Source organism: Peromyscus eremicus, chromosome 8a (genome assembly GCF_949786415.1).
Source record: "Peromyscus eremicus chromosome 8a, PerEre_H2_v1, whole genome shotgun sequence".
Taxonomy (NCBI): domain Eukaryota; kingdom Metazoa; phylum Chordata; class Mammalia; order Rodentia; family Cricetidae; genus Peromyscus; species Peromyscus eremicus.
Window position 1 is genome coordinate 85,767,862 of NC_081423.1, and position 26,763 is coordinate 85,794,624.

Sequence of the window (26,763 nt, forward strand, 5' to 3'; positions counted from 1 at the left end):
GAACACAACCCAGCAGATAGCACAAGGACGATGAGTGAGCCCTGGAGAGGCAAAGCCCCAGAGGGATTGTCTCCAGAATAACCCTGGCTTCTGCTGTGCTTTCTCCTGCTTTATGCTATTGTGTTCTTACTGTATTTGGCATGGTGTGATTATTATGTGAAAGACTCCCACCGTATCTAGTATAATGTGTTTGTTTCTTGGAAAAATACCCCTCCTCACTGGGCAATTTACTTGCTGATTATAATGTAGATGATTTTTTTTTGTTGTTTTTGAGACAGGCTCTTTCTTTCTTTTTTTAAATTAGATGATTTTTTTTTAGATTTATTTATTTATTTATTTATTTATTTATTTATTTATTTATTTATTTATTTATATTGTATACAGTGTTCTGCCTGCATGCCAGAAGAGGGCACCAGATCTCATTACAGATGGTTGTGAGCCACCATGTGGTTGCTGGGAATTGAACTCAGGACTTCTGGAAGAACAGCCAGTGATCTTAACTGCTGAGCCATCTCTCCAGCCCGAAGATGATTTTTATAAGAGCAATGACACTTGGTTGGATTGATGATTTAAAATACAAGTAGTTAGGACAGTTAGTAAAGATGATTAGGGAAAGGGTTTAGGTAATTCTGCCAATTGCTCTAATAAGAAATACAAGAAAGATAAAAATAAGGAAAGAAGTCACCGCCCCCATTGCTAGATCTGAGACTTGCTGAGGACAGAAAGTAAGAACAAGGAAGGTTCATGCATTACGGACCCACGAACTCTGCCTGTGGAAAAACAGGCTGATGATCAAAGAAAGCAATTACGTCCCTTAGGTCTGAGTTCCTTGGTCATGTAGCTTACAGAATTAGTCACAGGTTTTGGTGTGTGCCTTGAAAAAATAAAGTTGTGAAAGGAAATCAAATGACTCTATTGTGTGTAAAGAAAAAAGAAAAATAGATGGTTAGCTGAGCACTTGAGAAAAACTTTGTAGAATAGAAACAGGCTTGGAATCTGCTGCGCTGAAACCACAAACAGCTGCCTGCCATCCAAAGGAACTGGCAGAAATACGCTCGGCTTGCTTAAACCTTGTCGAATAGTAATAAAAGAATCAGTGCTTTGAGGTGAAGATGTTATGATGGGAAAATAAATACAAAGGAAAATGTCTAACTATTTGTGGGCTTCTAAGGAAAACATGTAACTTGTGATCATAATGTGATTTTTTCCTGTGTAAAGGTTTTGTTTTTGGCAAATATGTAACGTGTGGTTGTGAGGTAATCTTTTCTTGCATAGAAATTTTTGTCTTAGGTGGTATAAAAAGGATAAGGGAAAAATAAAGAACAGAAGAAGAATGAGAAAACAAAATGAAGAATTAAGCTTTGCCCCCTCAGATAAGTATCCTGTGTGTGTGTTTAGTATTCATTAGTATTCACTGACTCTACGTCTCCTCTTACCTTCTCTGACCTGTTGAAGCTGGTTGGCCTCAAACTCAGAGATCTGCTGCCCTCTGCCTTCACAGTGCTGGGATTAAAGGTGTGCACACCACATCTGGCTCTAAGCTTTTCTTTAATTCCTTTTTACAAGCTGGAAACTTCTCTGGGTGGTATCTTGCCCCGAGGTCATCACTTCCTTTATTCCATTTCTTCATCTGTTAATCTCGAACACAGCTCCATTCCACATAACTCCATTCCTGGTGCTTCTTTTCTCCTCAAATTGTTCTATATGTTGTATTTTTTTCTTGCTCAGCTTGCTCCTTTTCATTATAAATCTTCATTAGAGTTACCACTAATAACCACATAACAGAGTCTATACTAGGCTGTTTCAGGATTTCCTCTGCCAAGGGAATTAATCCAAAACTCTTCACTTTAGCCTTAGGCAGACAAGGGCAAAAAGCTGCCATATTTTTTACCAAAACATCACAAGAATGATCTCTAGGCAACATACTAAAATTCTTCTCCTCTGAAACCTCTTGCTCAAGGCACCCACAGTTTAAATCACACTCAGCATCACTGTCTTCCATGTTCCCCTAGGATGGTCCATTAAGCAGCACTTAAAGTGATCAACTGCTTTTCTAATCTACAGTCCCAAGGTCCATAGACCTTCAAAGAAAAGCATGATCAGGCCTATCACAGCAATACCCCAGTCCCTGGTACCAACTTCTGTCTTAGTTAGGGTTTCTATGTTGTGAAGAGACACTGTGACCATGGCAACTATTATAGAGGAAAGACATTTATTTGGGGTGATTTACAGTTCAGAGGTTTAGTCCACTATCATCATGGTAGGACATGGTGATGTTCAGGCAGACATGGTACTGGAGGAGTTGAGAGTTTTACATCTTGATATGTAGGCAACAGGAAGTAGTCTGTCTCACTAGCAGTAGCTTGAGTATAGGAAACCCCTATAGTGGCACACTTCCTCCAACCAAGCCCTGCCTCCTAATAGTGCCACTCCCTTTGGGGGCCATTTTCTTTCAAATCATCACAGTGTCATTGTGGGGGTGGACTTTGAGATCTCCTATGCTCAAGCTATGCCCAATGGGACAGTGCACTTGCCTGTGGATCAAGATGTAGAACTCTCAGCTCCTTCTCCAGCACCATGTCTGCCTATAGGCTGCCATGCCTCCCACCAGGATGATAATGGACTAAACCTCTGAACTGTACGCCATCCCAATTAAATGTTTTCCTTCATAAGAGTTGCTGTGGTCATGGCGTTTCTTCACAGCAACAGAAATCCTAAGTTAGGCAATGTGCTATGAACAGACCTTCTTCCAGCTCAAGCAAAGGTTTTTCAGCAATGCCAGCTCCAGGGTTTCTGTACTCTTAAGGCTGCCCTATGAGTACAGAAGGACATCTGGCCTGGCTTTTCCACACACAAGTAACTCAAGATTTTCTCCTCATGGTTGGAAAGCAGTTAAAACTGCTATGTTTTTGAATTACAATCCGTCCTAGAATTTGGTTTTGACTTTGTGGCACTGAGGCTCAAAACCAGGGCCTCATATATGCTAAGCGACCTCTCTGTTAGTGAGCCACAACCCCACTATCAGGTCCAAAGCTCCCCTTTTCCCGAAAGGGCAGTGCTGCTGACATTGTCTTAAACAGAAGGACTGTGGCCAGGTAAACAGAAGGATTGTTAACAGGTAAACAAGCCTAAAGGTGGGTTCCTCTTGACCTTCCCCCAAAGGTAAATGACCTCGGGCAGGGGCACCTCGTTCCAGATCAATCCGGCAGCCTGTGTTAACTCAGATTTCTACCCTGCTGACTATCATGAAACATCTGCTTGCTTTTCCTGCCAGTTTGCTCTTCTCTTTGCCCTCCACAAGAGATGGCCTTGACAGTTTGAATTCCCATAAATCTTTCTGCCCAGAGTAGTCTAGTTGGGCAGTTTCTCTGTGCCATCGCTTATAACCAGCATTCCTAGGTTTTTAAATGAAGAGAAATAAAAAAATTGTGATTCAATTATCCCAGCTACTATTTGAGGTGTCCTATAGCTTCAAGATCAAGTAAGATTTGCAAAACACCTATCAGATATAGGGAATCACTTTTTATTTCACATCATATAAACAGTGGAGAAAAGTATGGACTTCATCATCCCTGTGACTGAAGTGATTAATTCTAGGTAGTAGACCAGTTCCAATCACTTAGAGGTTACAGATTCACATCCAGTTTCCTTCGATGGTAATTAGACTTTAACAATCCAGTTCAATCCTTTTGTCTAAAGTCTAGGATTAGAATGTTTAAAGGAAATCTATAAGGCTTACCTTCATGATCCTGTTAGTCAATCCAAAGCAGTACATTTTCAGTTCCTGGTATCATGAGCTGTTCGGAGCAAGGGCTCTGATATAAAACTGCCTTATGTCTGCTGCCCAGATGAACCTAAAAATCACATTTGGGAGAGCCACAAATATCACAACCTGCCAGAGATTTCATTTTGGATGTACATTTAACTCATTTTACAGAGTGACCATAAAGATTAAATAGCATAGGAGAACAGTTTAACTGTATTAATAGGGAACCCTAAATAAATATTATTGTTTAAGCCACAATACTTTCCTGCATAATTTTCAAGGCCAATGATGAACTGGTCTTTGGTGAACAGTGATGATAAAAGTAACCCAGGAAGCCCTGCAGAGAAAGCATAGGATTGTAAGTGAGCAAAGGAGTTGTTTCAGTTTTCTTATCTGGTAGCTCCTGATTGAGAATATAACCCAAAGTGTGGATAAGATTATTCTGATACCTGTTAATTGAAGTTCCTAATCTCTGTTAGAAGGAAGAAATTCACTGATTTCTGTGATGATATATTGTGTACCCTAATAAAATTTGCCTGAAGATCAGAGAAACAAAGGAACAAGCCACAGCCACCATCTCTTACCTCGAGGACTCCTCAGCCTGAAAAGGCTTCAGTTCCTGTCTCCTCAACCCTTATATATCTTTCTCCGCCCAGCCATCACTTCCTTCTTAGTGCTGGGATTAATGGCATGTGTGCTTCCTAAGCAAAGGTATGAGATCTCAAGTGCTGGGATTAAAGGTGTGTGACTCCCAAGTATTGGGATTAAAGATGTGTGCCACCACTGCCTGGCTCTGTTTCTCTCCTAGATTGAGTTAATCTCGTGTAGTCCAGGGTGGCTTTGAACTCACAGAGATCCAGACAGATCTCTGCCTCCCAAGTGCTAGGATTAAAGGTGTGTGTCATCACTGTTTGGCTTCTATGTTTAATCTAGTGACTTGTTCTGTCCTCTGATTTTCAAGCAAATTTTTATTAGGGTACACAATATATCACCACAGATTTCTATGAATTTTACAAGAGAAAGAAATATGCATAATTAATCAGTCCTGATATAGGTGTGGGCTCAGTGACCATTATCTTAGCTCCAGTCCTGCAAGGCGCCACCAACAACCTTCCTAACATACCTTACAAGCAACTAAAACTATCAGGGGCTCATCTGCATCTCAAAACTTCTTTGAGAATGCAAATTTCTCTTAGGTTAAATATTTTATATGTTACTGTGGAATTTTTCTCTTCTTGAGACAAAGTCTCACGGTGTCTGGGCTAGGCTTTAAACTACTTAGCCTGAATCATCCTGGACTTCTGGTCCTCCTGTCTCTGCCTCTTGAGTGCAGGGATGACAGGTGTGCATATGCCATGAAGCACAGTGTTTTGTTTTTGTTTCCTATGGTGGGATATCCAACCCAGGGCTTCCTATTAAGCACTCGACCAACTGAGCTATATCCCCAATCCTACAATTTTGGTTGTTAGACAGGGTCTCATTGTGTGGCTGTCCTGGAAGTCACTAAGTAGACCAGGTTGGCTTTGAACTCAGAGAGATCAATCTGCCTCTGCCTCCTGAGTGCTGGGATTAAAGGCCTGTGCCATCATTCATGCTTGGCCCTACTCTAAATTTCTTATACTACTAGCTCTTTCTTAGATGTTCATTTCATTTTTAAAGATTTATCCATTTATTTATTTATTTATTTATTTATTTATTTATTTATTGTAATCAGTGAGTGCCCTGTCTGCATGTACACATTTATGCCAGAAGAGGGCTTCATATCCCATATGGTTACTGGGAATTGAACTCAGGACTTTTGGAAAAGCATCCAGTGCTCTGAACCACTGAAACATCTCTCCTACTTCATTTTTAGAAAGTGATATATATTCACAATTTTTGGACAATACAAATAAAGTCAAAGCATTATTATTATTTATGGATCTATGCACACATTGTATTCCTGTCACTAGTTTGTAAGCTATTAAACACCTGAGGACCCAATACTTTATTTTTTTTCCATTCCCAGAACCGAGATGCCATACTATCTAAAAGAAGACCAACAGTCTGCTAATTGTATTCCTGTCACTAGTTTGTAAGCTGTTAAACACCTGAGGACCCAATACTTTTTTTTTCCATTCCCAGAACCAAGATGCCATACTATCTAAAAGAAGACCAACAGTCTGCTAATTGAGTAAGTGAATGATTTAAAAAATAAAGCTGCTTTCTCCGTATGAAGCTGATCGTTGTGAAGCACTTTAAGCATTTGTTTTTATTTCCATGTGCATGTCTGTGTGTATGTGCACATGTGTGCAGGTACCTGTGGAGACCAGAAGAGGGCAGAAGACCCTCTGGAGCTGGAGCTACAGGAGGTTGTGAGCCACCAGATGTGGGTGATAGTACCCATACTCCAATCCTCTGCATTGTCTGTCAGTAAGCCCTCTTAACCACAAAGCCATCATTCCAGTCCCATGATGACTAATTATAAATGGACAGTGCTGCAGGGCCACTGCCCAAACTAAGAGGGATAGGTAGGGCTACTGCCACTTGTTTTAATCCTTTAAAAATTTTAAAATCATTTTTAAAAGTTGCACTTATTTATTTACATGTGTGTATGTGCGCACATGAGCAAGCACCTCAGTGTGCATGTGGAAGTCAGAGGACCACTTGTCAGAGCCTTTTCATTCAGTCGTGGGTTCTGGGGATCAAACTCAGGCTGTCAGGCTTGGCAGCAGGAGCCTTTACTTGTGAGCCATCTTACTGAGGCCCTTACCACAGTTCTGGCTGTCAATCATTTTCCTTTATACCATTGGTAGGTGTGATGGGGATGAAATAAACACTCCTCTTAAGGTGCTTAAGATGTTTCTTGATTTTATTTTAAAATATTTTCTGTATTTAAAAATGGAAAAAATGTTTCAAGGCCAGCCTGGTCTACAGAGTGAGTTCCAGGTGCTTGCTCATGTGCGCACATACACACATGTAAATAAATAAGTGCAACTTTTAAAAAGACAGAAAAACACTGTCTCAAAAAAAAAAAGTAGGAACTGTGTGTATAATGCACATTTATAGTCCAACTGGATAACAACTGGGGAAGGGATAGTTACAGTAATCCAAGGTTCTGTTTTAAGTAAATAAATAGATTAATATGATCACTTTCTCCTCTCAACTATATCTTGACTTTACTACCCTTAATGGGATTAACATGTGAATTGTTGTTGTTGTTTTGTTTTGAGACAGGGTTTCTCAGTATAGCCCTGACCATCCTGGAACTCATTCTGTAGACCAGGCTGGCCTTGAACTCAGAGATTCTCTTGCCTTTCTCCAGTGCTGGGATTAAAGTCATGAGCCACCACCACCCAGTAACTTGTGAAATTCTTAAAACCTAAAGCCTATGAAACGGTTTTGCTATGCAAACAGTACTAGAAAGTAATTACAATTTTTCACATTTTCTAATCTTTCCAGTACCATCTATATTATCTAAATGGATATGGGACCTAGTCATAGGCTAGGAACAGACAGAACATAGTCCAAAAATTAAAGAATGTCTTCTAGGCATTCACTTCCACTCTAGGAAGTGGGTGGTTTAGGATGGAATAGGGTCTCAACAGTGTACAAAAGAGGACATAGCATACTTATAATTACCACTGAGTAGAGTTCTCAAAGTCCATAAAGGGTTAATCCATGAGGGACCAATACAAACAAGAAGAGGCAGCAAGGTCAGCAGCAAGTAGTCAGATAAAATAGCCTGTCAGAAAAAGGACAGGTGGTTGAATTGGGGGACATAATGAGATGTTGTCCAAAGGCTTTGGGAAAATAAAATGGGCTGCCTGTTAACATGGAATAGGGCTTTTATAAGGCATTAAAGAATTGGTTCTCAAACTTCCAAATGCTTTAATACAGTTTCTCATGTTGTGGTGACTCCCAACCACAAAATTATTTTTGTTGCTACTTCCTAACTGTAATTTTGCTACTGCTATGAATTATAATGTAAATTATCTGTGTTTTCCAATCGTCTTAGGCGACCCCCTGTGAAAGGGTCAATTGACCCCCAGGTTAAGGACCACTGCATTAAAGGCTGCACTGTCCATCTTCTGGGAATTGGCATTCTGACAGGCATTTTGAGTAATGACGATAAAGCTACAAGTGACCAAGTCTGTCAAACTCACACGTTAAATCCACACACAAAATAATAGAAGTCAGCGGCAGCGAGGTGACTTGGTAGCTAAAGGCGTTTGCCGAGTGTCAATGCAAGCCTCAAGACCTAAGTTCAATTCCTGCAACCCATGTAAAGGTAGGAGAGAATGGATTCCATAAAGTCACCCTCTGACTCGACATGTGCTCCGTGGCTCCTGTGCCTACACACATACACACACACCAAAAAAATAAAATAAAAATAAAGACAAATTTTAAAAAATAAATAGCAACATAAATTGATGTGGAATATTCTACATGAGTACACTTTGGTTCGACCTCTTTATACCACAGTCACGGTCAGGAACCTTTAAAAAATCATGTAACCGCTGGGCAGTGGTGGGGCATGGCTTAATCCCAGCATTCGGGGTTCGGGTGGATCTCTTGAGTTCGAGGAAAGCCTGGGCTACAAAGCAAGTTCCAGGACAGTCAGAGCTGCAGAGAGACCCTGTCTCAAAAAAACCAAGAATCATGTAACCATCCAGAAAGTCTGAAAAAACCGCTTCCGGTCTCAAGCCTTCGGGGCTCTCTGCGCGTCCCTGGCCCAGGAAAAGTTGAGGATGGTGTGGAAACCGGGCCCGCTGCAGCGTTCGGGAAGGCCCGGATTAGCAACAGAAGGGCAAACTGGGAGAACGCTGTGAACGGGGAGAGAGTGCTGTGGGAGGCCCACGACGTGAGCGCTCATCTCCCGCCCCACACCTTCCTCTGGGGTGGCGTGAGAAGTGCGGGTGGACCTGTGTCCGGCTGCCAGAAGCTCCTGTCGTCCCTCCCTCAGCGTGGGCGGCGGCCCTGTCAGTTTCTCCTTCAGCGCAGGCCGTTTTTTCCTCGGCCTAGCACACGCGACTGCGCAGGGATGTGGGGGCGGGGCCACGAAGGTGAGGGGCGGGTCCGATCCTCCAGGCGCCCTCAGACCCCGCCTTCAGGGCGGGTATTTGGGTTTATTCTTCTACTCCAGTCTCACTGCCCAATACAAGAGTCTAACGTTTCAATTCCCAGGTTTAATTTTTTTTTTTTTAATTTTATGTGTTTGGGTGTTTTGCTTGCTTGTATATTTGGGCACCACGTACATGCTTGGTGTCCACGGAGGGGCATCAGATAGATCTCCTATGATGAGTTGTGAGACTGAGCTATTAGACATTGAACCGTCTCTCCGATCCTCAAATGTATATTTTGGATGGCCAGAAACCGGAAACTGGATGGCTCAGAGACCTAGGGAAAGAACAAACATGACTTGTAGGACCCTAGCAAGCCCGGGCAAATGTGGCGCTGGCAGACCTTGCCTTTCCCCCTTCTCTCTCCCTTATAAACCACAGATTATACATACCCCTAAAGCTAGCCATCAAGGTCTATTCCCATATTTAGATATGTCTTTTTTTTTTTGAGGGGGGGTGGATTTTTCGAGACAGGATTTCTCTGCGTAACATTCCTGGCTGACCTGGAACTCACTCTGTAGACCAGGCTGGCCTCGAACTCACAGAGATTCACAGGCCTCTGCCTCCCAAGTGCTGAGATTAAAGGCATGCGCCACCACCGCCCGGCTTGGATATATTCTTATACCAGACTCATTCCTAAGGATGACTACTGAAGTCCAGCAATCAAAGCCCCTTTTTGTTCACCTAATTAACATGCCCAATCAAAATAAACCATCACATCCTAAGCCCACTCTAACACAGGCATCCCTTTTTATTCTTTTCTTAAAACTTATACCTAGCCGGGCGGTGGTGGCGCACGCCTTTAATCCCAGCACTCGGGAGGCAGAGCCAGGCGGATCTCTGTGAGTTCGAGGCCAGCCTGGGCTACCAAGTGAGTTCCAGGAAAGGCACAAAGCTACACAGAGAAACCCTGTCTCGAAAAACCAAAAAAAAAAAAAAAAATTATACTTGCAAGATCACTTGCTGCTGTTTTTTCAACACTTAATAAAGGGTATCTCTGTGAAGACAGGTATTTAGGTGTGGTTTGTGCCTACTCTGGGTCCACGAGGGAGCTCCCACTGTGCAAGGGTTTCTTCACAAGTGACAAAAAAAAAGTCACTGAAATGATTCCTAACGATATTCTGCTATACTCATCATAGATCAGTGCCTAGCCCAATCATCATCTGGAAGGCTTCCTCCAGCAGCTGATGGGAGCAGATACAGAGATCTACAGTCAAACATTAGGCAGAGCATGGGGAAAGAAAGATTGTAGGAGCCAGAGGGGCCAAGGACACCAGAACACAGCCCACAGCATCAACTAAGTAGGGTTCATAGGTGCTCACAGTGACTGGAGCAGCAATCACAGAGCCTGCATGGGTCTATGCTAGGTCCTCTGCATATACGCTGTGGTTGTTTAGCTTAGGGTGTTTGTGGGACTCCTAACAGTGGGAGTAGAGGAGTCTGACTCTTGTCTGCTCTTGAGACCCTTTTCTTCCTACTGGGTTGCCTTGTTTATCCCTGATGAGGCTAAACCCTCGATGAGGGTTTGTGCCTAGTCTTATTGCATCTTGTTATGCTGTGTTCAGTTGAATCACTGGGAGGCCTGCTCTTTTCTGAATGGAAATGGAGGAGCAGTGGATCTGGAACAGAGGGTAGGTAGCCATGGGGGAAAGGACTGGGAGGAGTGGAGGGAGGGGAGGCTGTGATCAGGATGCTTGTATAAGAATAAACAAAAAGAAAAAATTATTATAGGAGGAGAGAGCAAGAGAGAGGGAGGGATGTGGTCGGGGGAGGAGAGAGGGAGAGGAGAAAGAAATGGGAATTGCCTGGGCTTTTGAACCCTCAAGCCCACCCTCAGTGACATACCTCCTCCAGCAACACCCTATCCTTCTTAATCCTTCCCAAACAGTTCCACCAACTGGGGACCAATTATTCAAATATATGAGCCTAGGGGAGGCATTTTAATTCAAACCACTACATTCATCCTATTTACTTGGGTTCTGGATCATACTCAGGTCACAAGGCTTACATGGCAACTGCTTTCACACAATGAGCTGTAGGCAGAGTTTTCCGTGGAGATCAGAGATCAGCTCTGCCCTGCCAACCACTCCCAAATGGCCACACTGAGATTTAATATTAATTATAAATGCTCAGCCAGTAGCTTAGACTCATTTTTAACTAGTTCTTATAACTTAACCCACTTCTATTAATCTATGTGCTGCCCTGAGGCTCGTTTACCTCATGTACATACTTCCCATTCTGCTTGCTCTGCATCTCATGACATCTTAAAACCCCTGCTTCTTCTTCCCAGCAGTCTTAGTCTGGTTCTCCTGTCTAACATTATTCTGCCTAGGTATAGGCCAGTGAGCTTTTTTATTAATCCAATCACAGTGACATATATTCACAGTGTAAAGGAGTATTCCACATTCCCCCTTTTGTCTAAACAAAAAAGGAAAGTTTTAACATTAATATAGTAAAATTATATACCACAAAAAACTTATCAAGTAAGAATCAGTTATAATATATAGTCCATTTGTATTTGGCAAATCTAGAGAAAATATTCCATCATCTATCTTATCTTTGTGAGTTGAAAGTTTTATACCTAACTTATCTTTTATCATAACTGAGGAAAACTTTAATTATACAGTCTTCAACTCCATCAAAGAGCCCAGAAAGGAGCAATGTTACCTACTGACAGGGACATCTGGCTGCCTGGTCACCCAAAGTTCTTCTATAATGTTGGGGCATCCATCTTTGGCCTACGGGCCTAGTATATCTGGCTGACATTTTTAAGAAGCAGGGAATTTTGAAGGACTGTCTTACCTTGTCTTGGCAAAGTTTGGCAGTCTCTTTTTTTGTGTCTTGCTGGTCCAGTTTGGACAGTATACTATCAACAATTGAGGCAAGGGCAATTTCTCTGCCCAAATGGCTAGCTCCTTTTAAAGAAAGTACACTTCATATGGAGTTTCTTTGATGTCCATCATCTTCTTTGAAGTAAATTGGTGCTGCCAGGAACAGATATGTTTGTCATGAAAAGCCTTAGTGTAGCTGTAAGTTTTCCTGTGTCCCGCCCAATCCTGCAGCCACTCAGACCCAAATAAACACACAGAGGCTTATATTATTTTCAAACTATATGGCCTAATGGCTCAGGCTTCTTGCTAGCTAGCTCTTATATCTTAAATTAACCCATTTCTATAAATCTATACTTTGTCACATGACTTGTGGCTTACTGGTACTTTATCTTACATCTTGCTTCTCCTGGAAGCAGCAAGCAGTTTCTTTTGACTCTGCCTTTCTCCTTCCTCTCTCTCTAGTTGGAATGTCCCATCTAACCTTATTCTACCTCACCATTGGCCAAACAGCTTTATTTATCAACCAATCAGCAACACATAGTCACAACATACAGAAAGACATCCATAGCACCTTAGGTTATTTAAATATATTAAGTGGCATATTCTGTAAGTCTCTGAAGACCATCTATCTATCTAAATATATCTATTTAACCTTGAAAACATATCTAATATGATTACAAGTTTGATTATTATAGATGACTAATAACCTGTTTTTAATTATACATTGCATTTTTAAATGAGTTGCATAAGCACAATACCCCAAACAAGAGTAGAAACATATAGTATAGCAAAAATAACTTCAAATTTGTATCAATAAACAAAAATTCATACCAATGTAAAATATATTGAGATTAATAGTTGTTTTTTGGATTAAAGTAGATTCAATAATCTACCCCTTTATCTCATCATTTCTATATCCTACCCCTTTTATCTTTTAAACAGAGATCTTTGAATTTAACTCTTTTGTTTAGCCTTTTTTTTTTTACTATGAACAATAACAACTTGTAACCAACCTCCATTAAATGATAACATCAATAATCCATCTTTTGGGAATGTGGGTATTGTTCTTTAGACTACTTCTTGTTGTCTGTGGTTGCTGCTATCTTTGGGGAAACCTTGAGAAAACCAGGATAATTGTTAAGTCTTAGCTGGAGTAGACTGTGAGGCTGGAGCATCTCAGTCAGCAGCCTTGAAGCTGTTCTGGGTGTAGAATACTGAGGAGACTAACAGAGATGCTCTGAGATGTTTACCTGGGCCATCTGTTTTCACCACTGTCCGGTCTCCTCATTATGAAAGTACAGAAGCTTTTCAAGGTAACACACATTTCTGTATTAATACAAGTATAAACTGTGTGTTGTACACAAGTTAGCCAAAGATGAATTTTTGTTTTATGTTTGAGTAGGTAAAATATGTTATTTGTTTTGTAGTTTTTCTAGGTTTATTTCTTTATATCTATAGTCAGGATTTGGGGGGGGGTCTCTCCCAATCAAATCTGAATATCAACCTGGAATGAATTCACAGCCTCTCATTTCCTGTGGAAATAAAAGCATATCTTCTCCTCCAAAGCAACATACCTTTTGACTTCTATTTTGAAGTTAAGATATTTTTAAAATACATAGGTTGGTTTAATCTAGCAGCTTTCAAAATCAAATCTCTTAGCAGCTGTCACTTGTTTCATCAATAATCAAAAAATTCAAAGACAATACAATAACATACAAGATCCAGCCTCCCCGTAAGTTTTCCATCTTTATGTGGCTTTTTAAAAATATTACTTTACAGCCGGGCGGTGGTGGCGCACGCCTTTAATCCCAGCACTCGGGAGGCAGAGCCAGGCGGATCTCTGTGAGTTCGAGGCCAGCCTGGTCTACCAAGTGAGTTCCAGGAAAGGTGCAAAGCTACACAGAGAAACCCTGTCTTGAAAAACCAAAAAAAAAAAAAAAAAAAAAAAAAAATTACTCCTTCTTCAAGGACTTTATTATTTTAAACTATACTTTTTCTATGACTGTCTATATACCTTTTCTCCTTTCTCTCCCAAGCTTTTGTACATTTTTAAACACACTGTAACCTGTTTAGAGGTTTTGTCTGAATCTGTCTTTACTGCCTATCTGTAATCTTTTCTGTCTGCATGAGCAAAACTTAAACCCACTATGCTGCTTAGCTCATGGTGTGCTGGCAACTGGCTCACACTGGTGGCTCAAGGCCGCAGGCAGCAGCCAGGAGACATGTCTCGGTACCATGGCTAGTCTGAAAGATAGGAGACTAGGAAGCTGCATGTGGCGCTGTTTTTGTGTGTTTATAACCTTTTTTTTTTTTTTTAAAGCTTTCTGAGGTCTTATGTGTATGTAGGTGCTGCACATTTGGGCACCATTTGTAGGCAGACTTTTCTGTCCTGGCCTCCCACTTCCAAATAACCAGAGATTTATTATTAATTATGTTCAGCAGATAGCTTAGACTTGTTTTTAACAAGCTCTTATAACTTAACCAATTTCTATTAATCTATGTGCTGCCCCAAGGCTCATTTACCTCATGCACATACTTCCCATCCTGCCTGCTCTGTGTCTCATGGCATCTCTGGAGACCCCTCCTGCTTCTTCTCAGCATTTTTTTTTTTTTCGTGCTACTCACATACATTTATTAATGCCACATTGTAAATGGTACTTAGGTAAGTGCACAGCGATGTTCCGTGTTCCCACCTAACACAGGTTGCTTAAGTTTAGCTGACAGGATTCATCGTGAGTGGACTCAGGGAGCAGTTAATGATGGCCATGGGCAGGTGCAGGACTGGAGCCTTTCAAAGCTTTACTTCTTTTATCAGCCTTCCTGATTTTATAAACCATATAGCTCATTAACCCCATTCCCATCCAAATTTCCTGGTAAACCTGGGTGTAGTAGGGTTTCATGGGGACCCAGACATTCTTAATAAGCCTTTGAAGCATCTCAGCAAGACCAAGGCCACAGGCCACAACAGAATCCACTAGACAGGGAAAGGTCACCTAGCACGCAGCCTTCTCAGCATCTTAGTCTGGTTCTCCTGCCTAACTTTATCCTGCCTAGCTATAGGCCAGTGAGCTTCTTAAATTAAAGCAATCAGAGACTATGGGGGCCCAGACCCTTGATAGTCCCCTCCCAGGGTCTGGGAAGAATCTACAACCAGCTGATAATTTAATCTTTGATGATATGAAATGAATCTATGTACACGAAATTCCTTGGTCCATACACTTTATTATTCTGTCAGTTCTCTCTCTACACAGCTTCTATTCTTCTCTCATGCCTAGCTCCTTTCTTGCCTGATTTGTCTCTACCTTTATCTGCTGTCCCCTCTAAGTTCTATCTTAATTCTCTCATTAGTTCTGCCCCATCTAGGTTCTCATCCATCCAATTCCTTTCCATCTTAGCTCCTCTCCCATCTCCTTCTTTCTCATCTTGTTCTTCCCCAGCTGGCTCTTCATCTTCCATCTTGTTCCTCTAGTCCTCTCTTCTAGCCCTTCAATCTAGTTCTTCACCATCTAGTTAGTTCCTTTCCAGTTCTTACCCATCTAGTTCTTCCATTCTCTTTTCTCTTCTCCATCTCGTCCTCAAGTCCTCTCTCCCAAAATTCTAAGTCTCCTTATGCCTCTCAGTTTTTTTCAAGTGTCTCAGGTATTCAGTTATAAAAACCAAGCAATAGCAATCCTCTGGCTGAGTACAGTCACCAGGCTTGAGTTCTTACAGGGTCAAAAAGGCAGACAAGAGTTTTCCTCGGGGAGTGACCAGCAGGTTTTCTTTTACAACCCAAAAAGGGAGTGGTAAAGGAGGTCAACTGAGAGCTAATGATAGGTTAGTATATCAAGAAAAGGGGACTTATGTGCTCAGTCTACATTCCTAGAAGTGGTTAGGTAAGACGTTAGGAGTCTATAATGTTAGTAAGGCTGTATAAGAAAGAAGAGTCTCAGCTTAAATTGCACAAGAAATAAAGTTATCTGCCTGACCTAGGAGACAGGCGTTGTTTCCATAAGGGTGTTGCCTTAGTTCACGAGATCGTTTGGCCTTGGATGCTTGATAGGTATTTTAAATAAATACACTGTTTGGAGTTCTTGGAACCACACATAGCATACAAGAAAATCATTGTGGGAATCGGTGAATATATATACAAAAGCTAAAATATCACCAAGACTTCTTAAGCCATGGCTTGACCTTCAGAAAGGTCCTTGACCTTTCCAAGTAGTGGCTTTTGTCATAGTAGCTGGATTCCATACATTGGCCTGCTGCTTGCAGCACAATCAGTGATATATATTCACACCGTGTAAAGGAAGATTCCACAATGAGCCATCTTTACTGGCCCACAATATCAACTGCTATGCACTGATTTTCATTTATTCACAAAGGCCCTCGACAACCACCAATCTACAAAAAATAATTTATTAATAAAGGATAGCAGATCATTCTGTAACTTCAGCATCCTCGGCTCCTTCACTCTCTTCTGCTTCAGTGGCTGACGATTTTGGGACGGGTGTGATTTCTTCCTTGGTCCCCCTGGAAGAAGAGCAAGGCCAAGGCTTTCAGATTTTGAAATGTGCAACTTGCCCTAAGCTCTTTGTGCTAGACATTTACCAAGATATGTCATGAATGGTGATCTCCTCCTCTGTGGAGAACTCCTTGGACTGCAGATCCTCAGTCCCGCTTTTCTTCTCTGTGTCACATTTGAATATATTTGTAAGCCACTGTGGCCACCTTAACCAGGCAAATCCTTCCTAGGAAACAGAAGGGGAGACATTAATTCTGCTAACCCCTGCCTTCTCCAGCCACAGCACCGAGTCTCAGGCTTACCTGACTCTTACTGTCCTTGTAGGATTTCTTACTCCTTGGAAGAAAACAGATGCAGAAAACAGTTAGTGATTGTGTTAATTGTGTGTGTGTGTGTGTGTGTGTGTGTGTGTGTGTGTGTGTGTCTAGGGGATACCTTGGCTCTCCCAATAACAAAAATCACCCCAGCACTGGGACTTGAGAACAATTCCATGCATGTCTGGCTTCTAGGAACTTTCCAAGTCTGTTCTAAGGGCCCCACGATGCCTCTGGGGAGATCTTTGGATGTGGCTTGTCCTGGAGCATAGCCAAGGCACCAGCATGACATTTACCCCACTTATCCTTTTCAACAAACATATCCCTTTGAAGAAGCCACCCTGGGCAGGAGCATTTTGCCCTCCTTCAGACCAACTCTCCCATGCGGACTTGCTGAGGTGAGGGAGGGGCCGCTCCTGCTTGCCTAGCTGCTTTATCCTCCAACTGCAATGCCCAGGTCCACAGCACAGCCGGCAGACTCACAGGATTTCACCCTGCAGACTGCCTCTGACGAGTGGGTCATGAGAACAGTTTAAAGGGCTCGACTGGCTGAGCATGATGGGTCATACCTATAATCCCTGTACTTGGGAGGCTGAAACAAGAGTTCGAGGCCAGCCTCGGCTACATAGTGAGTTCCAGGCCAGCCTAAGTGTGAAACACTGTCTCAAAAAAAAAAAAAAAAAAAAAAAAAGAGCAGTAAAGTACATGACTAGCACCAACACACACACACACACACACACACACACACACACACACACACAAGCTATCTTTTCTCAATCCAAGGACAATTAGAAAACTCAGAGTGTACTTTCCAGACATATATGCTATACAGATTTGAAATGAAACATGACCAAAGCCTGAGCATAGCTGAATTAAAAACTAGGCCCCACCAGGGAGAATGATCCTCTTCCTGACATGCCCTAGAGAGTGACCACAGGACCAGAAACTTCCTCCACTCTCCTTCACTTCCTCACTAGAAGGAAGTTAACTAGTGTCCATACTCTCTCCCAGCTTTAGTTCTACGAGGTTTGTGTCATTCCTAAGAACAGGCTCAAAAGGCGGCCAACAGGATGAGAAGATGGGTTTTCCTCCTCTCCTAGGAAGGTCTCATGTTCTACTCACAGCCCTGCACTGTAACACTGTGGCTCCCCTTCTTCTTCTTCCCCAAAGCATCCAATTCTGGAGTCTTGGGTTGGAGCAGATGACCCCAGCACAGGGGTACAGCCCAAACCTATGGATTTCCACCCTTGTGCTTGAAGGCCTGGAGACACCAGAGGCATCCATGCTAGTTCCTGGGCCTCTCTGGGAGCCAGGCAAAACAACAGAGAAGATAATATTCTTTCTGGCCATTTTCTCCCTGTCAGATGAGGGAATTAGGTGCATCCCGAGTTCTCTGCTAACTCTCATGTTCTCCTTGAAAGACTGTCTCATATTTACCCTGTGGACTTTTCTTCATCTCCCTCTTTTGTTCTGTGTGAATAAACCTGTTTGGGAAGAAAAAACAATTCTGATTGTAACAATGACGGATGTCTCTAAATCCTTTTACTTACCTAAAGTCTTACCTGCTCAGTGAGCACAGGAGCCTGTGTTGCTGTTCTTGTCTCTTCACAATACCAACCTTCAGGTTTTGCTTAATACATTGTACTGATTATTTTAGATAAAATTCAGCAAATAATTACTAATAAAAATAATTTCTGTTAAAAGTGAAAAGCATGATTTTTTTGTGTGTGGTTTTTTTTTTTTTTTGAGACTGAGTTTCTCTGTTTAACAGTCCTGGCTGTCCTGGAACTTGCCCTGTAGAGCAGGGTGGTCTAGAACTCACAGAGATCTGCCTGCCTCTGCCTCCCGAGTGCTGAGATTAATGGTGAGCACCACCATGCCAAGCTGGCCAAAAAATATTTTTAAGTTCATCAAAGTATATACCCAAAGTCTAAACAATGGCATTGTCTGAAAAATTAAGAACATTCACGCCTGCACGCAGAATGGCTTCTCACGTCAACACAAACTAGACTCTGAGTAGAGCAGCAATGCAGATGTAGAGTATCTGAGAGTAAACTTGGAGATGTAAAAGTCCTATGTGATAAGAGCTCCACAACCCTTCTGTAGGACACCAAAAAGAAATGACAGGCCAGCCTTGTCTATAGTTTCAAAAACTAGAAGAGCCACACCAAAGAAATGGCTCAGCTGCAACCCCACCTAACTATGTGAGTTTAATCTCTGGGGTTGGTCCACTTGGTGGAAAGGCAAGAGCTGACTAACCTCCCTCTAGCCTCCACGTGTGTGCTCACTGCACAGTAGATGAACTGCTTGTTTTGAGACAGGGTATTACTATGTAGCCCTGGCTGGACTGGAATGCTCTGTTTATATTAGACTGACCTTGAACTCACAGAGATCTGTTTGTCTCTGCCTCCCAACTCATAATTTTTTTTTAAACTTAAAAAAGCCAAGGTGGGAGAGATGACAGATCAGCAGTGAACAGCACATGCTACTCTACCAGAACACTTTGGTTTGATGTCCAGCACCCAACATGGCAGCTTACAATGTTACTGTCTGTAACTCGAGTCCCAGGAGTCCCAAAACTCTCTTTGGGCCTCTGAAGGTATTACGTGCATGTGGTGCACAGACATACATACAGGCAAAACACCCAAACACACATACACACACATGCACACATGCATGTATGAAAAATAAAAATAATAAATCTGCAAAAGAAGATTGAAAAATTATATATTAACTTAGGAGGAAAGAGATTCCCTGCCTCAATCCTACTAAAAAAATAGATAAACACATTTTAGAAGGACTAAAAAATAGAAACAACTGCTGGGTATGATGACGTATGTGATCCTACCACTAAGGAGGTGGAGGCAGGAAGATAAAGGGTTGAAAGCCAGGTTACATAGTGAGTTTCAGGCTAACCTGGGCTACATCAGACCTTGTCTCAAAGAAACAAACAAGAAAAATCAAGAGAGAGACATGTACAAATGACAAAATAGTGCTAGGAAAGTGCTGGAAAGCAGTACCAGAACGTGCCTGGATTCCCTGAGGTGGCAAAGCCTCTATAATGAGAGCATAACTCATACAGAAGGAGGCACAGGCTGGCAGATGAGTGGCTTTCTCCAGACACTTTCCTTCTCCATTGGGTGGTTTTTCCATGCAATGTATTAACGCTTTGGGTGGTTTCATTGTACCCCCACACTCCCAATACTTCCTGATGGTCTCTAAGGAGGTGAAACTGACCAGTGGTGTGTGTGAAGGGTCGGGTGCAGGCTTCAGGATCAGGGGAACAAGGCGCTTTACTCTTGGTTTGGCCACTGGGCCTTAAGTTGCTCTTTCATCTTAGGAGAAGCTTGATAAGCTCTACCTTCCCTGATGGAGTCTGTGATTCGATCAGACAATGAATGGAGAACTCGGTCCTGTGCTCGGTAGGCACAGTGCTGACACTCCTAAGGATGCCAAAGACAGTGTGCAGACCCACCCAAGGCTTCTGCCTCTGGAGCTGGGACTAGACAGCTCTGTTCCTCCACACGTTTATTTTTAGAAGTACTTCTATTTTCTCTATCATCAGTTCTTTAAGGTAAAAAGTAGTAAGCTTTCATTACTTGACAACAAAACAGCCAGACAGTTGTTCTGGTATCATTTATTCATTTTTCACCACTGACTAACCTATTAACGGGTGACATTTCAAAAGTCTTAGTGTTGGCTGGAGAGATGGCTCAGAGGTTAAGAGCACTGACTGTTCTTCCAGAGCAACCACATGGTGGCTCACAACCACCTGTAATGAGATCTGGTGCCCTCTTCTGGCCTGCATTCACACATGCAGACAGAACACTGTATACATAATAAATAAGTAAATCTTTGGGGTTGGGGATTTAGCTCAGTGGTAGAGTGCTTGCCTAGCAAGCACAAGGCCTTGGGTTCAGTCCTCAGTTCTGGAAAAAAAAAAAAAAGACAAAATAACAATCAAAAGTCTTAGTGTCTGGGAATGCAGCGTATGCTCAGTGTGCACAGGCTGTACGTAGGTCTGCAGCCCCCAGTCCCTGTGTTCAAATGACTGGAGCACTGGTCTGTCCGTCACTTTTCTCTGTCTGTCACTATTTCATCTCTCTCTCTCTCTCTCTCTCTCTCTCTCTCTCTCTCTCTCTCTCTCTCTCTCTCTCTTTGAGACAGGGTTTCTCTGTGTAGCTTTGGTGCTGTCCTGGATCTCACTCTGTAGACCTGGCTGGCCTCAAACTCACAGAGATCCACCTGCCTTTGCCTCCCGAGTGCTGGGATTAAAGGCATGTGCCACCGCTGCCCGGCTCACCTCTTTTTTTAAAGACAGCATTTCAAATATTCCTGGCCTGACTTCACTAGACTGCTGAGAATGATTGTGAACTCTGGCTCACTCTGCTTCTCTTTTCCAAGAGCTGGGACTACAGAGGCGTGCCAAACATCTTTCTCTGATGCTATTTGAAATAAGTACTGGATTGTATCATTCCTCATAGTGGAATTGATGGAATGCTTCATTTATCTTCTTTGAACACCACTGCTATCTACTACAGGCAAAACACTGGGCATGCTTACTGTTCTCACAGAACCTATCATCTAAATTGGTAGAAGAAATAATGAAAGTATGAATAAATGCAAGCACAGGGTGAAGTGTAAACACAACTAAAGAGCAATGGAGGACTTTACAGAGATTTCCCAGGAGGTCACAACCACAGTAGGAGTGGAGGTGCTGTCTCTACAGTGGCCAGAGGACATCCTCTGCCTTCCACACTCAAAATTCCACCATCCTCACCGACAGAGAACTCTCCATTGCTCCTACAGTGTCTCACACCAACACCACCCCTCTGACACCAAATCAGAATGTTACATAATGACCTGACATTGAGGAGCCCTGCTGCACAGACAGAATACCTGTGAACACACAGGGACATTACTTGTAGACAGAGGGTAAATGGCTCAGGTTTTCAGTTCACAGGTTCTAAACTATTACACAGACAGGGTACATTCTGGACACATGAATGTACTGTTGTCCTTACCTCAATGAGACAGAAAATGATAATCAAAACTGTCACGACTCCAGTTACAGATACTGCCAAGATGACTTTGTTGTTATAGCTGAATCCTGGAACTTGTTTTGCACGCTGGAATATATAAAATAAGTGAATGGACATTTGTGTGGTTGTTAAAAAGTAATAAAGAAAAAAGAACGAGAGAAGGTGAAGGCTAGCTGTGCATGGTAACTTATGTATAGAATCTAGCATTTGGAGGTGAAGCTAGGAGGACTGACAGGAGTTCAAGGACAACCTAGAACACCAGGTGAGTTCCAGGCTACCCTGGATTAACATTAAGACTTTGACTCAATAAAACTAAGAGCTGGGCTTGGCAAGGTGGCACACACTTTTAATCCCAGCACTCTGGAGGCCGAAGCAGGTGAATCTCTGTAAATTCAAGGCCAGCCTGGTCTACACAGCATTTCCAGGCTACATAGTGAGACACTGTCTCAAACAAAACAAAACTCCCCAACCAAACAATAAACAAAAGCAAAACTATGGGCTACAGCATATAGCTTAGTGATCAGGACCTTGCATATTATGTATACAAAGGTTCTTAATTTAATCCCCAATACTATAAAACAAAATGATAGTAAGAAAAAAACGCTAATAAAAATTCTCTACTTCAGTAGCTCGCTGATTCTAAAAGAACATACCCAATCGAACATGCTACCTATCTAATGCAATTATTATATTTTGTGTTTTAGGTTGGCTTCTGTCAATAAATTTAGAAGCACTGTGGGAATCACTGTCTCAGCTGGGCTAGAGTTGTGTGGCCAATACAAGATCTGGAGTTGGGAGCCCCTGGTCCTTCTGCTTGAATGACTGAGAAGGCAGGGGCCCCATGTTCTGGCACTGTTCTCACCTGACTTGGTTCCAGGTGGGATTCTGAGGTCTCATTGAGGTAGTTCTCATTTTTCCACTGCTCTGTATCCCATTCGGTCCTGGAAAACTTGAATTCTTGTTGCTCACTGAGAAGCTTCATCAGGAGCCCTGTTCTGGAGATGAGCTTGGCACAGGACAGTTGCACTTCGGTGTCAGTGCAGTCCATCTTCAAAGTCCTGATAACATGAGAAATAAGCTTCCTCACGTCATTGTTGGGGATGAGGGGCTGCAGCTGCTTGTTTAGATGAGATTCAAAGTGTTCACCTGGTGACATCACCAATGGGTACTCATATTCTTTGAAATGGGAATGTTTCTGAGACCCCAAGATGAATTCTAAATGTGGCTCACTGATTTGCTTAACTGTTGGAATTACATAGGATGTAGGCACATTAGAATATACAACAGGATTCTCAGAGGGTACGTTTTCTGATGCAGCTTCTTCAGGCATCATGGCGGTTGGTTCGAGGATGTTTTCTTCAGTATTATCTGTTGCAGCCTGATTTTCTTCGAGCGGTTTTTCTGTAGAAGGTTCTAAAGCAGCATATACTTCTGAAATAGGCTTTTCTGTATAACTCAGGTCTCCTAAAGATGAAAAGACCCCTCCAGCAGGGGAATTTACCAGGCTCCTCACTACAGAGGATGCTGGTTTCTTTGCAATCAACTGGAAATGAGATTTTTTCTTCCTAAGGTTTCGATGTCTCTCTTCAGACTGTAAATTAGGATTAGACCCCTTCGTTCTTTTCACATTGGCATTTGCACTTTCTAAAACATAAATGGTGTAAGACAAGTCTTTTCGTCTGTCTATAAACTCAGGTAGAGACTTTGTAGTGGGAGCCTCGTCCACCAGGGACGGTTCTGGGGAAGAAGACACTGCCTCCCTGTGTTCCTTTGGGAGCAAGGGCTCTGAGTGGAAGGAACTTCCCACTGACTTCCTGGGCTTCTGCCCCAGATGGAGCTGCTGCAGCTCTGTTGTGGGTGGGCTCCTGAGCTGCCCGTCTTTGGCGATGTTCTCCACAGGTGCGTGGTCACTCTGCTTGCTCCACAGGCTCTTGGCACTCACGTCCTTGAAATGCCTTTTCTGTATGCTTCCTGTCCCCTTGAGCACTCTGTTCATCCTGTGGAGCCTTTTCTCTGCCTTCTCAATCTCAAGACTGCTTTCCTCTGCCTGGGCAGGTTCCCATCTCTTTTCAAATATTTCTCGCTTAAATTTTTTACCTAAATTATTATACTTCTCCTTCTGTACAACAGTTTTCCCTTCCTTTTTAACCTCATTAATTTCTGCATCTAACAAATTTTCTAGAAAATAAAGTTTATTCAATTTATTTTTGTAAGTGAAGTTACCGGACTCGGATTCATTTTTAAGAGGAAGACTTTCTGTATCATTCTGCACAGATCCCAAGGAATTATCTGAATCTTGTTCATGAGAAAACAGCAGTTTAATGTATGGTAACATTGTTGATACTACATCTTCCAGATTTCCCTCAGAGAAATATGGCAATATGTAATTTAGTGCACTCATAACATCATTTTCATCACTAAAGTTGATCTCTTCTTCCATGGAGCTGGAGTAATTGGCATTTTCTTTGTCTGAATAGCCCTTCTCTGGTTCAATAATGAGTTCCATGGTGGTGTTCTCCTTCCGGGTCTGCAACACCTTCATGAAAGGTCCTTCTGGGTTCCCTATAGATGCTTCTTCAACTATCAAAAAGGAAGAGATTGCCTTTAGTCAGAGAATACTTTAGCCCTTTCTCAGTCCACATCCATACACTGTAATCAAATAAATTATGAGCCAGCAAATACTGGTGTGCCATTAGTGTTTGTGGGGAAATAAACCTAATCTTAATCCTGTGAAATGACAGGAGCAGAAAGAGAGAGTGTCACTGGCAAAGCAGCCACCTACTGGGAACACTACACACTGTGCACACAGGAAGTCTATTAAGACAGCCAATGGATCAGTAGAGACCCTGGGCCTTAAGACAAAGCCAGCCTCTCTGCAAGTCTGACTGACCTGCAGAGAACCTCCTCAGGTTCCTACACATTCACATCATCCTGCCTCAGAGTCCAGAGGCCCATTAGGCTTCCTCTCTCCATCTTTTCAATGTGCCCTGGGTTGACACACCCCACAGCTGACCACGATGATTGACATCCTTTGAGGGGAGTGAGGGCAGAAATGCTAAAGCAGCTGCCTCTCATTCACATCTGGATGAATGTTCTTCTCTACCTACCCACCAATTTCTTCCTGTAGGCTCTGTTGCCATGTATTCTAGCTCCTGGAACAAAAGCATCCTTTCTGTGTATCTTCCTAGTTCTTCCCTTATATTTGAGGGGAGGGGGTTATAAAGTATATGTGAAGACACGTTTAATGTCCTGGGTTTATCCTTATGTACAATCCATTTACAGAACAACAGCAATTTCTGGATAAATATTACTCAAAGTCATAAAATGTCCAAGGTCAGAGCTATTTTTGTCTGAGGCCTATTCTCATTCATTGCTCATTATTCTAGCTCCTTATGGGAACAAATCAAAGCTTCTGGTAGTATGAAGGTCAAGTGGACCACTGTGTAGCTGTGTTTCTTTCCCAGGAGAATTAAGAGGATTTTGGGTGGTAGCGAGGGCCCAAGGGAGCGGTGAAAGGAAAAATGTGGGTCTGTGGACAGCCTAGAATTAGGGAGAGATAACTCAAGCATGAGGTGACAGCAGTTGACACTTCTGATGTGTAAAAGAAGGGAAATGCTTGCCATTTCTGGGGAAGAAGAGAATAATGTAATTGGTTAAAACTTTTTTTTAATTAAAAATAAGTAACATCTTATTTATATAGATAGTCAAATGCTAATTCTATTTATCTTCCCCAGACCAAGGCTAAAGACATGCATTCAAGTTATTCAGACAAGAAAACTGTCATATTTCGGGGTGAAGTTAATGCTAACAAACTAATATATAGAAAAATATTTTAGGGCTGAGCACAAGCTATTCCATGGAGCTAAATCCTGGTTCCCTTTTAAAATAAAAAAAAATGAGATAGATTCTCTTTCAATTGCTTAGTCTGGCCTTGAACTTAGTTCATCTTACTTCAGCCTCCTAAGTAGCTGGGATTACTGCCACATGCCACCACATTCAGTTTAGAAAAACACTTAAAATTACCTGAATGATCTGGTGATAGAAAGGCCTGAGGTTAAAAGCAAGTAGAGAATTGGTCAGTGTCGACATGGAAGAGCTCTTTGCTCCATTATCGGAGTGAGGCAGCACTCACTGGTCATATAGAATAGAAGCTCTCAGATTCTAAATAAAAAGGTATCACTTATAAAATTACAAAAGGAAACTAAACACAATCCATCTAGAGATGTCCAAAAGGCAGGAGTCATTTGAGACTGATGTCCACAAAGCCAGCGTACAGAGTGCGGTGCACTACATGCCTGTGTGATCATGGGAAGCAAGGTACCAGGCAGACAGCATCGTGCAGAGTCTGTGGTCCTTTATGTTATCCCTCCCCCATTCACTCCTTTCTCTTGCTCTTTCTGCAAATGGAACAGTTCTATTTTTCAATCATGCAGTAATAGCTGAGAGCCCAACTTTCAGCAAAGAAGTTATAGATGAATGAATAAAAATAAGCAATTATTTTCAGTTAATACTTTTCATAATTAGTTAAAAATTAAGGCATAAAATTAGAAACATTTATCAGGAAGAGACTCACGACAATGTGTGGTGTTTATCAGACATCCACTATGACAATGCACTTTGACTGTCTTGCAGACAATCTCAATATCAGTTTTATATTTGCAGAGGCAGCAGACCATGTGTTTAGGTAAGATCCTATAAACAGAAAGACAGAACATTGGTTTACTGGAAAAGCCTTACTGAGGTGCAGAAGAGGCAGGCCAAGGCCACCACAGGGTTGAGGAGGAAGGAATTCTTGAGGCACGTGGCGTGGGCAGTTGGGTGGGGACTCAAAGGCAAATTGCTGCTCTCTGAAATTGAAAATCATCACGGAGGAGGACAGAGGTGCTCAAAGAAGAGCGAGTGTCAGGGTGGGTTTGTGCCTAAAACAAAGGTGACAGGAACAGAACCAGGTGACATGGATGGAGGAAGCCTCTCCTCCCAGCTCAAGTCTCACTCGGTTGGTCATGAACAGGAAGAAGGGCCTGGGCAAGCCTCCAACCTAGGGATACTTTTCCCTATTCCTGTTATTGGAATATTAGAGATTATGCAAGGCCTAAAATAGCCTACTTTAACCCATACTTCACGGTTAACTGGCAGCATGGATCACTCTGACCAAATCTGGATTATTTTTGTGTTCCAATGAATAAGGGCTGTGGTGCAGCTCT

General features: G+C 42.3%; 2 protein-coding genes and 1 long non-coding RNA gene across 4 annotated transcripts in view; all 3 read right to left on the minus strand.

The window, feature by feature from the left end:
• Positions 1-4,030: 4,030 nt before the first annotated feature.
• On the minus strand, positions 4,031-8,800 carry LOC131917825 (uncharacterized). Of its 2 annotated transcripts, none has more exons than XR_009380742.1 (3): positions 8,636-8,800; positions 7,388-7,490; positions 4,031-4,103 (listed from the first exon to the last, which is right to left on the minus strand). It is a non-coding gene; the product is annotated as an uncharacterized LOC131917825 (long non-coding RNA). The 2 variants fall into 2 exon arrangements; XR_009380741.1 differs by having other exon boundaries at positions 8,671-8,795.
• Positions 8,801-14,309: 5,509 nt separating this feature from the next.
• LOC131917823 (ATP synthase subunit ATP5MJ, mitochondrial-like) lies at positions 14,310-14,697 on the minus strand. Its single transcript, XM_059271925.1, has one exon. The coding sequence runs from the start codon at positions 14,633-14,635 to the stop codon at positions 14,453-14,455; it is 183 nt and encodes a 60-aa protein (XP_059127908.1). The 5' UTR covers positions 14,636-14,697; the 3' UTR covers positions 14,310-14,452.
• Positions 14,698-16,081: 1,384 nt separating this feature from the next.
• LOC131917822 (mucin-2-like) overlaps positions 16,082-26,763 on the minus strand; it is a 53,212-nt gene continuing 42,530 nt past the window's right edge. The window contains exons 8-14 of the mRNA XM_059271924.1: positions 26,133-26,251; positions 22,422-24,139; positions 21,542-21,646; positions 17,955-18,001; positions 16,506-16,539; positions 16,290-16,429; positions 16,082-16,211 (exon numbers count right to left, since the gene is read on the minus strand). Coding sequence (XP_059127907.1) covers positions 16,118-16,211; positions 16,290-16,429; positions 16,506-16,539; positions 17,955-18,001; positions 21,542-21,646; positions 22,422-24,139; positions 26,133-26,251 — 2,257 coding nt within the window. The 3' untranslated portion in view covers positions 16,082-16,117. The remainder of the gene's footprint in view (positions 16,212-16,289; positions 16,430-16,505; positions 16,540-17,954; positions 18,002-21,541; positions 21,647-22,421; positions 24,140-26,132; positions 26,252-26,763) is intronic.

What these genes read in the sequence shown, in the direction of transcription:
- LOC131917823 (XM_059271925.1), bottom strand. Translation starts at nt 14,635, where the DNA reads ATGCTTCAAAGGCTTATTAAGAATGTCTGGGTCCCCATGAAACCCTAC.